General features: G+C 38.1%; 2 protein-coding genes across 9 annotated transcripts in view; both read left to right on the top strand.

Annotated features, from left to right (window-relative positions):
- The window catches only part of LOC129580474 (GAS2-like protein pickled eggs), a 90,407-nt gene that overhangs the window by 50,428 nt on the left and 25,005 nt on the right, over positions 1-14,974 (top strand). For all 8 annotated transcript variants that reach the window (XM_055470926.1, XM_055470923.1, XM_055470928.1 and 5 more), the window contains 3 exons: positions 9,269-9,465; positions 10,854-10,972; positions 11,143-11,396. In XM_055470926.1, the coding sequence (XP_055326901.1) occupies positions 9,269-9,465; positions 10,854-10,972; positions 11,143-11,396 (570 nt within the window). The remainder of the gene's footprint in view (positions 1-9,268; positions 9,466-10,853; positions 10,973-11,142; positions 11,397-14,974) is intronic.
- On the top strand, positions 11,705-13,589 carry LOC129580475 (modular serine protease-like). The gene has a single exon (XM_055470931.1). It carries the CDS (start codon positions 11,719-11,721, stop codon positions 13,384-13,386), a length of 1,668 nt encoding a protein of 555 aa, XP_055326906.1. The 5' UTR covers positions 11,705-11,718; the 3' UTR covers positions 13,387-13,589.

Genomic DNA, 14,974 nt, shown 5'->3' with positions numbered 1-14,974 from the left:
TCAAACACCACTAAAAAAATCAAGTGACAAGACAAAAAGAATGCACTCACGGCCAAATGCGAGCCTATTTGTCATCTCCAACAAAAGAAACACTTTTCTCTCTATGTCAAAGTTATAGAATGGCTAATGCCGTGTGTTTATTAGGTCATCAATTATGCTCGGCGAAAGCGCACGTGATGTGTTGTGCTTGAGATTTGTCGTTAATTCTGATTTTTTTTTTACTTTGTCATCTTCCTCGTCTTTCTTCTCACTGAAGTACATGATGAACAATGAGATGCTTCCCAAACCGTCTCTATTTTAGCAATAAAACTTTCGAATCGATACTCACAAGTATCTCTCGCTCTGTTGTGCTGGAAACCATTTCAAACGCCTGAATCTGATCAGCTATCTTTTAAAGCGGTTCCATAAATTAATTGTATGGCGGGTCGTTTATTTAAACAGAAGAAGAAGAAAAATTATGAGGCATACACGTTCGGCCTTTTGCATGTTAAAAACATTCAATTCGCCGTAATTGATGAAGATACGGTCGTTTTGGTTACCCTTTTTTTTCCCGTAACAGACGGAAGGCATCGCATATAATCTGAAGATGATTCGTGGCAAAGCGATTTAATTTTAACGGATACACCACTATATTTCGATGAAGCACAATTTGGTCGCACAATCAACCGGAATGAAGTGCTAAAGAAATAAAAACCAGTTAACATAAATAGCAATAATCTTTGATAAAAAAATAATAATAACCATAAATAAATTGCCCCAAGAATTTGCAATAAAGCAGTAAAAACGTGTGTATATGACTTAAATGATGATCGTGCCTTTGTGCGCTTCATCACACCGACCACACTGGGAATGACAACGGCGCTTTTTTCGCTCTTCAAATTTCGACTGTTCAAAAATTCGTATTGAGTCATTTCAGCGCAATACAAGAACACAGGCCCTCAACATTCACGGCCAAAATAATTCACACATTGCATGCAAGTGGCGCATAAATCGTAATTAATTGATTTGCCAACAACAAAAAACGCACAACACTCAAATTCATCGGCTAATGGATAGTGTGCATATCAATATTTTGCCGAAGAAAACGAATGCCGAACCATTGGAATTGGTGTCTTGAATTGAATTGAAAGGCGTTTTGTTTGGCTCACGAAATCGTTTTATGGTTTCAGCATGGCAAAATCCAGGTCGGTCATGCAAAATCTATCACTCGGTTAATCACGATAATTAAAAATCAATGACTTGGACGCTGTAATTTATGCTATATTATACGATGAGTGTGCAGAAAAGTTGAAATTTTTGAAATCCAACGCTAATTGGCTATACATAAAAGTGTGTACTGGCCACACTTTATGATCGGTCTATTATAATAATAGGCCGTGCTGTGTGCAAATAGTATTTTTGGCTATTATGTTTCGGAAGTGTTCGGGAATTACTTTGCTGGTCGATTTTCTAACCTAACGGAAATCGGTGATTCATGTCATTTGAATAAGCGGCGGCGTACAAACATGCAACCAAACGAGAACTGTGTCAATTTAAACGTTCCAGCAATTTTACATTGTTTTTTTTTTCCTTTTGGGATTGAACCGAAATGAAAAACAATGCTAAGTGACAATATTTATTAATCGGCCCAAAGAAAAACCCAATAATGAAACGTTCATTGGAAATAATCGGCCTGAGATAAATTACAATTCTGAATTTTATTGGAAGTATCGAATGATTAAGCCTTGTGTAGCCGTGATGTGGCTCGTATTTAAACGAGCCGTAAATTTATTGCTAACAAATGAATGAGAGACAATTGAGTTGCGAAAAATACCGAAGGAAGCAAAACAGATAGCAGCCACAGCCACACTCAGATGCTTTATGTCATACGTGTATAAATGAAATCGAATTACTGCACATAGAGCCCGTAAGAAAATGAAAAGAGTAACATTCTCCACGTGTGCAAAAGTGTCTGCGATTTCAGTTTTCATATGATATAATAAATATTAAAATTGTCGCGTGAAAAATGCACAAAGAACATTGAGCGCAAAACAAAAGAATGCAACGAAAGAGAGTCAGTGTGCATGAAACTCGTTTTCGATTTGGTTCGGTTCGATCGCAAGACAGCGGATTTTCAAGCTCCGAAAATCGTCGTCGATCGCAACACAATAATCGTGATTTTAAATTATTATACGCTGTTTTCGCTTTTTCGCGATCATGTCGACGGGCAGGCAGCAGCAGCAGCAGTAGCACAGATTGAAAATTATGTGACATCAGCGGGAGTCAAGAAGTGTCACAAGGAAACAGATCAGCAAAAAGCGATTTTATTTTTAGCATAAAAAAGGGCAAACAGTTCGATTTCGATATATATTAAAATAGACATGAATTCGTGTCAGTAAACCGACGGCCGATTATTATTAAACACACACACACGGAATCAATCCGACAAACATCGAAGATACACTTCAGTTGTGCACTGTTAAAAGGGAAATGCGGCTGGCTCTAACAATGGCAGAGAGAGAGAGAGAGAGAGAGTGCAAGCAAACAGCAGAAGCCATGCTTCTTAGCTCACCGCACCGATTCCAACCGCCAACAAACACACCATTATTATTACGATTTCATTTACTACGTTCCGTTTACCGTTTGTTTACTTCGTTTGTGTTTTTTTTTCTTCGAATCGATTGTTGCATTTTTCCTCTGTTGTTCGTTCGGTTTGAAATTTCGATTTCATTTTGGAAACACACACTTTTAGCTCCAGCAATTATTTTCAATTGCGATTATTTCATGTGTTATTGTGTGTTTTTGTTTTCATTGGAAATAATTATTATTATTATGGTCGGCTTCGAGTACAAATTGAACGATTGCACGTTTTTCAGTTGAAACAAGAACGGAAAACCTCAAGCAAATGTAATGAAAACGACGATCAAATTAAAATAAATATTGAATAATCGGCGAGATTAAGTAATAAATTTTATTTCTTCTTTTTCCACTCTTTGGTGTGCCAAATAGTACTACAGAGTGCTGAGAAAGGGAATTTACCGAATCACGCTTTCTGTGTTACTTCAATTTGTCGCACTTTTCGACGTTCGTTGAACTTTCGAAAGAGATCTATGGTTCTTATTTGCTGACAATGTTTTCGTTGTTTTTCGTCTTCTTTTGGACGTACTGAGTCATCATCAAATCTCTTTTAACCCCATTTGCATTTCAAAGAAGTAATGAAAACAATGTAATGTACTCAATGAGTTTTATTATTTGCAATTCTGGTTCGTTTGAAAACCTTTTGTTGAGACCAAGCCAAAATGAAAGTTTCAATAAGTATATGCGCAAGATAAACCATTTATGAGTAGTTTAAACATGCCTAAAAATAGCGATAACACACTGTATTATTATAATTCTGTTATAACTCACTCTATCTCACTCTGTCTCGGTCGGCACAGTCTCGAGCCACCACATTTCATTGGAATTATTCATCAAGTGTGTTTGCACTTTAATCTGCGCAAGTGAAATTAAATAAGTCTTCCGTACAAATGAGCACGTACCGATGGAAAAATGTCCACATTCTCGCTGTAGCTTTACCATAAATGTAAGCAAAATCCGACAAACACAATGACCATATTACCTATGTGAATGGTCTCGCATTAAATATTATCATTTGCAATACAAAACGAGATATAATAATAATATGGTTGGCGCGTACGCCACTCACTGCTTGAAGTCACTCGTTCCGTTCGCCCAATCGGTTTGCCATTCCATCGGGGCACAGCGCGGGCGAGAGAAAGAGAGAAAGAGAGAAAGAAATAAGCAACCAAACTATTTCCTTTTTAACCATCGATGGCCTCCTCATTTGGACAATAACAAGTGCACATAAACATATGACTTAATTTGAAATGTTGAGAGACAGGTCAAATCGTGCGACGTAGAGAGAGGCAGGGAAAGAAAATGCAAATTCGCCCAACCGAAAACTGTCATTTGTCGTGTATCAACGATTTTGTCAATAAATTGGAATGGAATTTTTTTTTTCAATCAAACACCCACCACATCAATGGCATGAAATATGCGTAAATCTTTTCTATTTTCCGCGAGTGTAACGGCCGATATCGAAATTCACGCCAAATACGTATCGTGTAATAAGCCTTTCTTGTTTTGCACATTCATTATGGCCGAATCAAGCGGTGAATTTTTCGTCAACTTTGTTGACATTTTTGTTAACAACGACGTCAGGTCGTTTGCCAATTTTGTGAAAAATTCTGAATTTGGTTTCATTTCTTAATGAGATTTTCGATTCATCCAAATCACAATGGAAACAACGCCATTCGGCCACAACTTGGGTTTTCAATAATCCATTATCCGAGGTTTGAATAGCGCACGATTGTAGAGTATTGGCGTAATTTTATCCTTTCTACGGATTTGCCAAGCAATTAGCGACAATGATAACGGTTACGTTTATCACAAGCTCAAACTGAAACAATAACATCATTTGGCCAACTTTGGTCATCGATGGTATTGCGCACCACACTCCACATACGGTTATTAATTGGTTCTGCCAATAAATCAGTTGACTCACTGGCGAATCTCTTGCTTGCTCGCCAAAAAAAAAATGCTTTTCGATCTTGAGAACAACGCACCGATTTGTTCTTTTCATTGAAAGAGCTGTGTGTTATGAGCCACAAAAGTACCGGATATAAGTGGTTTCGTCTTCTGTTTTATTATCGATTTCCTTTCATTTTTGCATTTGCGTACACTGGTCAAGCAGAGAAAAAAACAGCAACAATAATATTCATACGACCTTCCGGTCTTTTCAATTCTATTGTTTCAAATTTTTTGAACTGTTCGAAATGTTTTGCCAGGAAATTTTGCTCCAATGCAGATTAGTCATTCGGTAGTGAACGTTTTTCATGGTAATTATATATTTTTAAGCCGCTGTCAAGAAGAACATAACTTGTTATTTGAAAAGGTTACCAGCGAAAATGAAACATCTGTTAACTGTAATTAAAACGTTTCTTTTTCGGTGGATTCTACCAAAAAAAAAAGAACCAACATCTTAATCAATTAAATGGCCAGCGGCAGAATGTTTCTTCTTCATTTCCTTTGGTGTCGATATAAATTATCGAAAAGTCCCAATTATATGCCACAAATGACAGCGTATCATTTATAAGAACCGAAAAATGAGCGTCACTCTTTGAAAAAAACAACAACAAAAACTGGATTCCCCAAAACAAAAATGTATGCACGCCTTTGTTCCATTCTCATCTGCATTAATTTCGTGATTATATGTTGTGCTGGACCCATTACGACGAACGAAACGGTGTTTGTTTTGAGTGGATGTAGCACAATTTTTTGGTTCGCATTCGAAACCATTAATTTGGAATTAGTGAAATTGGTACAGTTTTGCACTTTGAAAAGAGAAAATCTAATTGGCGGTTGCGGACTGAGAACACGCGATGAGAAGCAAATTGTAGATCAAACAAAAGTCTTTCAATGGACACACTAGACGCAGCACGTATGTGATTCCCACGCAGAATGAAAGAATCTAACTGTTGGAAAGATGATTTATTCGTTGGCGAGTATCATTTGACCAAAACACCGCTACTCGCAGACGGAATTTGATTAGCAATTCACTTTGCGTAGCGATAGCGGTCGTTGTCAACGTTGCTTAACATGCAGGGTACTCATGTCTCTATCAATTTGTGTTGAATTTAGAAAAACGTCATTATTCGCGATATCATTCATGGAAATGCATTCAATTTGTGACGAAAATGACAACGTGATGAATACAAGATATGATTTGAACAAGCATCGATCATGCGCCGCAAGATCTAATGTGAACGATTCCGATGCGGAATTTGTGCAGACACAAGAAAAGCCGTACAAATGAACGACAACATGATTAATGATGGAAATGTGTCTGTCGATGTGTGCAAAAAGAAGCAAAACCAAGTCACGACAATGCTCATGTACACAGGCCAAAGCAAAACAGATTACATTGAATGCGATGGAAATTGATATCGCGATATGAAAATGGCTTTCGTTTCATGTGTAATCATATCATAAATGCTGATCTGCAAAGTGATCTTTCCTTCTCTCGCTCTTTCCAGATCTTTGTCTATGATAAAATCGAAAACAGACGACATAAATTTCTATGGCACAGCTTCCGATTTACACGCGAGACAAAGATAGAGAGTGAGAGAGAGAGAGAGAGAAAAGTGCTTAAATTCGTGTACAGAATTTATTTAATTCAATTAAAATGCGATTTTCACTTTTTTCCTCTCGCTTAATTTATTACATACTTACCAACTTGAGCCTATCAATTACCATCTTTTCATCGTTGACTTAATGACCGAATGATGCGCGCGCAAATCATTTAATCGCATCGGCATTTTATTGTGGCGCGAAATTTACAACACAATGGTTTAGTTTTGTTAACAAAAGGCTCCAGTGTTTATGGGCTATTTGTACGAGAGAAACAAAAGTCCACAACAGCGGAGGAAACAAAATAAATGCCCATATTTAAGATGCAATCAAAGTGATTCCACGATTTTTCCTGCCATTTCATTTGGGTCTGACTCAGAGCGAAACCGTGCTGAAAAGAATGATTAATGCGATGAAAACGCCAAACGGCATAACTGCGCCGATATTTTTTTTATTCGCGTTGCACACATTTCCCTGTGTGACAACTGAGCGCCGACTAAATCATCTTGCAAAAGGGAAAAAAGCCAAACCATTCCGAATGTCTTAATGAAAAATCGAGTATCGGGAATGCGCGCATTTGTGCATTCGCAAACCGAACTCGCCCGATCGTACAAGCAAGCGATCAGACGAATGAACGAATGGTTTTTGCGCAGTCAGAAGCCCATTTATGGGATGGAATGGCCGAACGTACACAAGTCATAACATTTGAATACAATTGCTAAAATGCTAATGAGCATTTGATGATGAATGACGAATTAAGAACGGAAAGTTTGTTGTAAGCGGTTTAAAGACATTCGCCTCTCATTGCTTGATCTATGACCAACGGGAAAAATATTCATTTATTCAAAACTCATAAATCGCGCACTGGCAAAGACACACACACACACACACACACACACACACACACATCCAAAAACAACAGCATTCATTTCGCAAATAAATTTCCTAACGATTTCAGTACATTTTCAGTGATTTATTTGCGTTTGTGGCTTTGAGCCTGGGCGCATGCTCCCCCGAAAAATTCACAGAGTCAAAGAATGATCATCAACGAGATTGAAATAACAAGACAGTTATCGTTTTACGATCGATTTCCATGTGCCATAACTAATTGAAATGGCGTTCTTGGACGCCAAAATCAATAATTCATGCGGCTGATTGGCGTTCGTACTACGCGCCCGATTGACTTTAATGCATCTGGTGCTATTATGGTTTGGGAAGTGTGAAGGTGGTTTTTGAAACCGTGAGCGAATTTTCAGCGGGCATTTCTCACGCTAACGCACGGGGAAATGAATGGCTTGATGTGCTGAAATCATTGCATGCAAAAGTGAAATATTTTGCCCAAAGACAAAATTTCTGTTTGGCATCAATTCAATCAAGCCCAAAAGTCATTTCTGAGTTTGTGGTCAAATCCGGGACAAAACTTTCATGCGAGAGAGGTCAACTAATAACAACTTCGGATTACAACATTTGACAGCCGTTTATTTGAATATGAAATGAAAATAATATGCATTATGGATTCGGTTCATATTATACTTTTTTCAATAGAAAAGCAGCACATGAAATGCATTGAAGCACAAAATTATCGTTGAAATACATGCTAAATGACTGTTGTTGTGCGAAAATGAGCACCTGAAGGCATTTTTATTATAGGTTTTCAGTCTGTATTTTTTTTTTCACTTTATAGGCCGAAAAAACACTTTGGAAATATATTACGTTCGCAAGCCGTATTCATCATGGAAATAGTATTACACACTGAATCATGAGGCATGAAGTAAGGCTTTTCGCTTGAATTGAATAGATAAGCAAAGTAAACACAAACAGCAATCGCACTGCCGTTTTGGCTTTATCTGCCACTGAAAATGAGTCGCTCGCGCGGTCGCACTTACAGCTTTACACATTTCGTCGGTGGCTTTCGATGTTTGTAGTTGAAATTGAAATTTCACATTGAAATTCTTTTATGGACTGCATTCCATAATCATGTGAGCGGTGACAAATTAATATGATTTAAACCACAGTGAATAACGAACAAATCCATTTGTATGATTTGTTCAAAAGTCAAATCCATGTGTTGGCCAACAACACAAATTCTATGCTTACGATACGAGTTTTTCAAAAAAAAAAAATGATTGATTTTGAAATGTAGCGACAGGAATTTAATCGCTGAGTGCATTTCAATTTGCTGGACAGTTTGCGGTGAGAGAGCGAAGAAAAATCCGGTATCAAAATATGCGAAATGGAATTCTTTTGTTGGAACAAGTTTCAATCGGCTGAAACAGTAATGATTGAGAACCGCACCGAGCAAAAATGGCATCTTAAACGAAATATAACTGTACCGAACGAGCGAGCAATCGTACATGTGTGTGTGTTTGTGTCAAAAGCAAAAACATGGATTTGCATTCGAAAATCCTTTAAATAAAAAACAAACCACCAAGCCAATAACAAAGACAAATCGCCACACCAATGAAACATTTAATACAAATTGCTGTTTCAAATTGCAAAATTCAATAAACGGCTTGAGACAATCAAATCGCAACGAACAGAAAGCAGAAAAAAACACACATCATGTTCATTTATTTCACGTGTAACTAAAATGCCACCCAAGACTTTTGATCTAAGACATTTGTGTTTTCCAGTCTCTCGAATTATGACTGTGATCAAAAGGTACATGATTACTGAGATAGAAATCAATTAATCAAATTCTTTAGCGCAGCACTGAAAAAAAGATTGCTTTGTGTCATTTTCTCTGAATCAGAATATATATATATTGGTTCATGAAGCCATACAATCACCAGCAAAATATCGCGCAAGAGAGATCGCCGTCGCGGTTCATTGACACAATATTGTTCTGTTGGCCAACATTTGCCGAACTAAAGCAGAGTAGAAGGCAAATTGATCATTTATGCATATTTCATAGTTCTTAGGCAGAAAAGTATACGTATTCAAATCGATGGTCCACATTCTGAAAATGACGAGAGCGAGAAAAAAAACAACACTAACACACATTTCTAATGTATTCAATTATTGAATGAACCTTCAGTCATTTCTATTTCAACGCAAACTAATTTATTTGTTCTCCTTTTGTTTCTATTTCAATTTGCAGCACGCAAACTATGTTCGAACCGCAGCAGAGGAATACTTGGCCAGACGGCAAGCACGCAATAAATCAATGACGAAATCGATGACATCAGGCTTGGCCGGTCCAATTCTCGCCATGGGAAACGTACACTTTTTACCGGCCGCCAAAAGCGGAACCTTCTTCGCACGAGACAATGTATCCAATTTTATCTCATGGTGCAGGTAAATGATCCCTCTCTTCCCTCACATTTTGTTAGCTTAATCTAGCGACCGATTGCGTTGTTTGCAAGAAAACACAATACAAAGCCAATGCAAATAATTCACTAGAGCTAATTTAATGCTAATCTCTTTTGGCGCACACACTGAAATCGGTCAGCATTGATGCTGGTCCCATTGGCGACAAATAGGTCCCATAATAATGTTATTGTGATGCAAAACTGATGCGAATAAATGCACAGACGCAAAACGCACTGTTTCGAATTAATGTTTCTATTTTTAGCGCGCTTGCCTTTGTTCTAATACGAAGGTCACATCGACACATAAAAAATAAGAGTTTTATGATTCCAAATTAGACGATTATCTTGGTGTTTTTTTTTTTCGAAGCGTCCGACCAAAGGCTAAAATTATTCCAACGAAGGTGACAGTGTCACCGTGACACATAAGTGGCGAAGACTTGCAAATAGCTAATTTCGTTTTATAACTATGAAGAATAGGATTTACATACCAAAAATATCGCTGATATAATTACACCGTGTTGTTAGGTGCATTAATTTGAGCTAAGACGAAAGAGGGAGAGAGAACAAGATGATTTTTCTATTTGTCGAAATGTTCTGGCCTTATGGATTTGAATAAATAATCACTCTTCGAAATACACAGAAGCCATTGAATGTTTTTTTTTTCTTCTTTTCTCGCACAAAAGTGGGTTTTCGCACACAATTCGTTTCATTCATTTGAGTACGAAAATCGGCCAGCATGGTCAACTAAGAGGTTGTTTGTCTCTTTGTCAACGCACGCGCGCGAATGATAATTACACCTCGTCGAGTGACACCTCGTAAAGTTGACGCATTGCTATTCAATCTTATGGTCATTTGTCGTATACTCATTTTAGGCTGCAAGAGAGGAGAATACAGACAGCCATTGATTTTGTACCGTTTGTTATTGACAATTTGACACCTGGGAATGTGGTTGAAGTGTGTTAAGAAGTGATTAGCGGTGGTTATTGATATTTGTCTAGCAATCAAATCAACGGATTAAAGCATTCAAGTGGATATGATCCACACCGATTTTAACGCCCTAATGCAATTAATTGCTCGCAAGCACGTGCTCCACTTTAATAGCTCACACACGATTAACCGATTGAAGTGATCGATTTTTTTGTTACGCTTCAACACACCTTGCGCAAAGCCATTCAGTCTAAATGGCAGGTGCTTCGCGTTCAATGCCCTCTTTGAGTTTTTAACCAAATAAATCTTATCGCATATTTGCATTTGGCATACAATTTGTCGATGGAAGATTTGTAGCTGTTGAATTCTGATTGATGTGCGCCTGTCATTTCACCTGAATCTCATTTAAATACGAGAATAAATGTGTTTCTTGCTGTTGCCTTACAGAAAAAGCTTGCAAATATTTGAGTGCCTATTATTCGAGACGGATGACTTAATCATGCGGAAGAATGAAAAACATGTGATATTATGCCTACTGGAAGTTGCCCGACGTGGTGCTAAATTTGGTAAGATCGAATAATAAAAACGTTCAAAAGAATCAAACCCATTGTGGTTGAATCCGGTTCATTGAGAAATTGAATTTAACTTGCTTTTAAATCATTTCCTACGTTTGATTTCTTGTTCATTTCCATTCGGATTCTTTTCATTGTGTTTCGATTTTTGTCTTTCGCAACAGGAATGTTGGCACCGATGCTTGTGCAAATGGAGCGTCAAATTGATCGAGAAATTGCTGCTGATAATAAAGCGAACGGCGTTGCATTCGGTACACAGACCGAAGACGATGCCAAGCAAACGACATCAACCAGCACCGACACAGAGAATGGACTTTTCGACACCGATTCCGATGATGAAGATACCGAAGAGCCGATGCTCATGTACGGACCACAACCACAAATCATCACCAATGATTTGAAGAGCCTCGACGAAATGGTGAGTTCTTTTGTTTTTACTTTCGCTTTCAATTTGAAATTCAAACCGAAATCAATGGATCTGACAAAATCGTGAATATATTCATGAAGTTGGCTCGATTCTGGCACATGTCGCCGCATCAAATTACATTCAATTGTTTTGAAATCCAAATTCAATACGTTTATTCAGTTTGTTTTTGTTTCGAAATTTATGTGCATTTCAACGAATGTGTGCCCGGAATGAATTATTCTCGGAAACGAGATTCCAATTGAATTGCATTATAAAATGGAACGAATTGCATCCCAAAAAAATTAGTTGGTTCAGAACGTTTGAAGTGTTCAGCATGTTTTCGTTGGCATTGTTGACATTGTTGCTGTCGACCACAAACATTTTAACACAATCCGAAGTGCGATTCATTTGCAAGTCGGGTCATTTGCTGAGCGGTATGGAAAAAGTGTGTAATGGCCATGCCGATTGTTACGATGGATCAGATGAACTGGCTGAATTGTGTGCGCGAACACTGTGTCCGCCCGAATATTTTCGATGTCATTACGGCGCTTGTGTACATCGTTCGAAAAAATGTAACGGAGTTCGTGATTGTGTCGATTCATCCGATGAGACCAATTGCGGAAGAAAGCGAAACAGTTGCAATCCAAGTGAATTTAATTGTGGCTATCATGGAGATGACACCGATTTGTATCGCTACTGTATTGATGGTTCGAAAATTTGCGATGGAACCCTTGATTGTGCCAGCGGTGCTGATGAAAACAAAACCATTTGTGAAAATGCACTGTGTCCAGAGAGCTCATTCCGTTGCAATTACGGCGGTTGTGTATCGGAAAGTGTACTTTGCGATGGTTTCGTCGATTGTCTCGACGGCAGCGATGAATCGCACGTTTTGTGCATCACTTTAAAATGCCCGAAATGCACGAATTTTATTGTTACGTGTCCACCTTTGGTGGAAAATAACATAAAATCCAATCGAATTTTGAAAAAATGCGAATGGAATGGTCACCAAATACCATGTACGCTGAACATTTTACCCGGAACCAGAGTCACTTATGCGTGCAAAGATCATTTCAAGCCGAAATCACCGCAAGATTGGAACAATGACTGGAATCTGTGTCAGGCTGACGGGACATGGTTACGTGATATTTTGGAATGCGAACCGAATTGCGGCCAACACAACACCAGAATTCAGTCGATAGCAAACGAATCACCACTAACAATGCCATGGCATGCAAGTGTTTTTGTGGTGGAACAAAATCAGCAACCTAAATATATTTGTGGCGCTACGCTAATTTCAGAGGCAGTCCTTGTTACGGCCGCTCATTGTGTGTGGAAATCAAATGCGAAAGATCTGCGAATCTCTTTGGGCAATGTAAAAACGGAATATGACGATCCAGATGACTTTTTGGCGCGTTATTACGAAGTGAATGAAGTTAAGACGTATCTCTCTTATTTAGATCAATTGTCAAATTACGGATCAGATATTGCGTTGATTGAGCTCACCCGTAGAGTAGACATAGACCAAATAATTTCACCGGTTTGCATTGATTGGGATTTGGACGATATAACATCTCAGGATACAAATGATGAAATTGGCATTACAGTTAGCTTGAAAAACTCTACCTCAAGTAGCTTCTTACATGTCACCAAAATTCCGATCGTTTCACATCAAAAGTGTGTGGCTAAACAACCACCGGAATTCCGAAAATATCTCACATTTTCAAAGTTTTGTGCCGGTTGGGCGAATGGAACCAGCGTGTGCAATGGTGACAGTGGCTCTGGTCTCACCGTTTTGAGATCACACGGCCGATACTTTTTGAAAGGGATCGTTAGTGTAAGCCCTCGAAAGAAATCGACAGATCAATGTGATCCCAATCAATACACGGTCTTCACCAAAGTGGGCATTTACGTAAAATGGATAGAAAATTACCTGAACTACATTAACGAACGTGATAATTTACTACTTTCCGAAGAGCCATCCTCACAATTCCCGTGGAAATAATGCAACAGTTGACATCTGAACACTGACATGAAAATTATAGCCTCAAATAGAGATTGTAAAAATTAATTACCGTGACGGTGTCCGATTTGTTTTAACATAATATTTTTACAAGAGAACGAATAATAATAATAATAATGATAAAAAAGAAACGAAAAAGAGCTAGAGACTCGAAACTGAAATACACAAATGGAAATGTTGCTACCGCAAAATGTTGTTTGTTATTTGCCATTGGTGTTGCTTGTTCATGTTCACGTTTGTTTACTTCGTGTACTTTCAATTAAATCTCCATAAAGTAATCTGCATTTGACATTTTCACCATTTTCAACAAATACTCATTGGCATTAGCCATCGGCTAATCTATTTGACATCGCCTGCATGCATGTCTCCACTGTTTCCCTCTGCGGATCTGCGGGCGCTGTGGTATTTTTGTGACGTCGAATGTAAATTTGATCCCACAACACTTGGCTGCTGCTGATGTTGCTCCGTCAGTGCTATTGTAAATCGAAACGGGCGAAAGCTTGTCACTATGTCACATAAATTAAACAATTCAAGCATTTGCTTTTGAGAAAGACTTTTCGTTTCTTCCTTACTATGAATTTTCTCTATCGTAACACACACCTTTTTCCACGGCGAAAACTTAATTTATTCATTTTTCAATACAAAGTCGTCGTCGTTTTCACTCGGGGGCGCACGAGAAGTAGCCAACAATGTCGGTTTTCCGTTTCGGCATTTCTTATTTAGACATAATCGAGTCGAACAAGACGTTCAACAAAATGAGTGCCATGCTCTTGATTTCTGACTTCTTGACATTATTCTCATAAACATCAATATTATTAGCACACGATGCAGATGGACACGATTTGTACAATGTACACACACACACACACACACATGCCCAACTGTATAATTGTTCACATATCAAAATGGACAGCAACCAAACCGGCTGTGCGCACACATTTTGCTTGACAGATCACGAATGACTTGGCTTCAGTCAAAACACCGACAAACCATAATTATTTTGCATCATAATAAAATTGTATGTGCCCGAAGTGTTCTTGAGAATTACGGAGAATGTGAAACATCAAATCCGACATTTGACATCTCAAAAGGTTGGCTATTTCAATTTGCATTCATTTGAAAAGAGGAAAAAAAGACTCTTCTGCTAAATCGGGCCCATTAAAAAGTAAATTCATCATAAAACTACTTGCATTCAATTTTGTCACCGCGGAAATCTCCATTTTATTTCTTACTAGCTATCTCGTTATTCTTATTTTCGTTGGAAGCATCTTAAGTATGTGAAAAATCTTGTATCGTGCTTTAGTCATGCATATATGATAATCACGCATAATTTTTCTTATCGCATTTATTTGGGCATCGCTTAGATTCTCATTTTAAAGTCATCCAAGCATGAAAAATCATGTAACAAATTGTGGCTGATTTCAAATAAATCTATTCACTCTATTACAAATCTTTTCTCCGTCTCACGTCATCGGAACTTCGCTAGCAAATTGCATCCAAACACAAGAAGACGTCACACTGTCGAGAGAGAGAGAGAGAGAGAGAGAGAGAGAGAGAGAGAGAGAGAGAG

This window comes from Sitodiplosis mosellana, unplaced genomic scaffold, assembly GCF_009176505.1.
Source record: "Sitodiplosis mosellana isolate CC-2019 unplaced genomic scaffold, AAFC_SMos_1.0 Smas_scaffold_1, whole genome shotgun sequence".
NCBI lineage: Eukaryota > Metazoa > Arthropoda > Insecta > Diptera > Cecidomyiidae > Sitodiplosis > Sitodiplosis mosellana.
The sequence above is the reverse complement of the archived record's forward strand: the minus strand, read 5'-3'. Positions and strand labels throughout refer to the sequence as shown.

What these genes read in the sequence shown, in the direction of transcription:
- LOC129580475 (XM_055470931.1), top strand. Translation starts at nt 11,719, where the DNA reads ATGTTTTCGTTGGCATTGTTGACATTGTTGCTGTCGACCACAAACATT.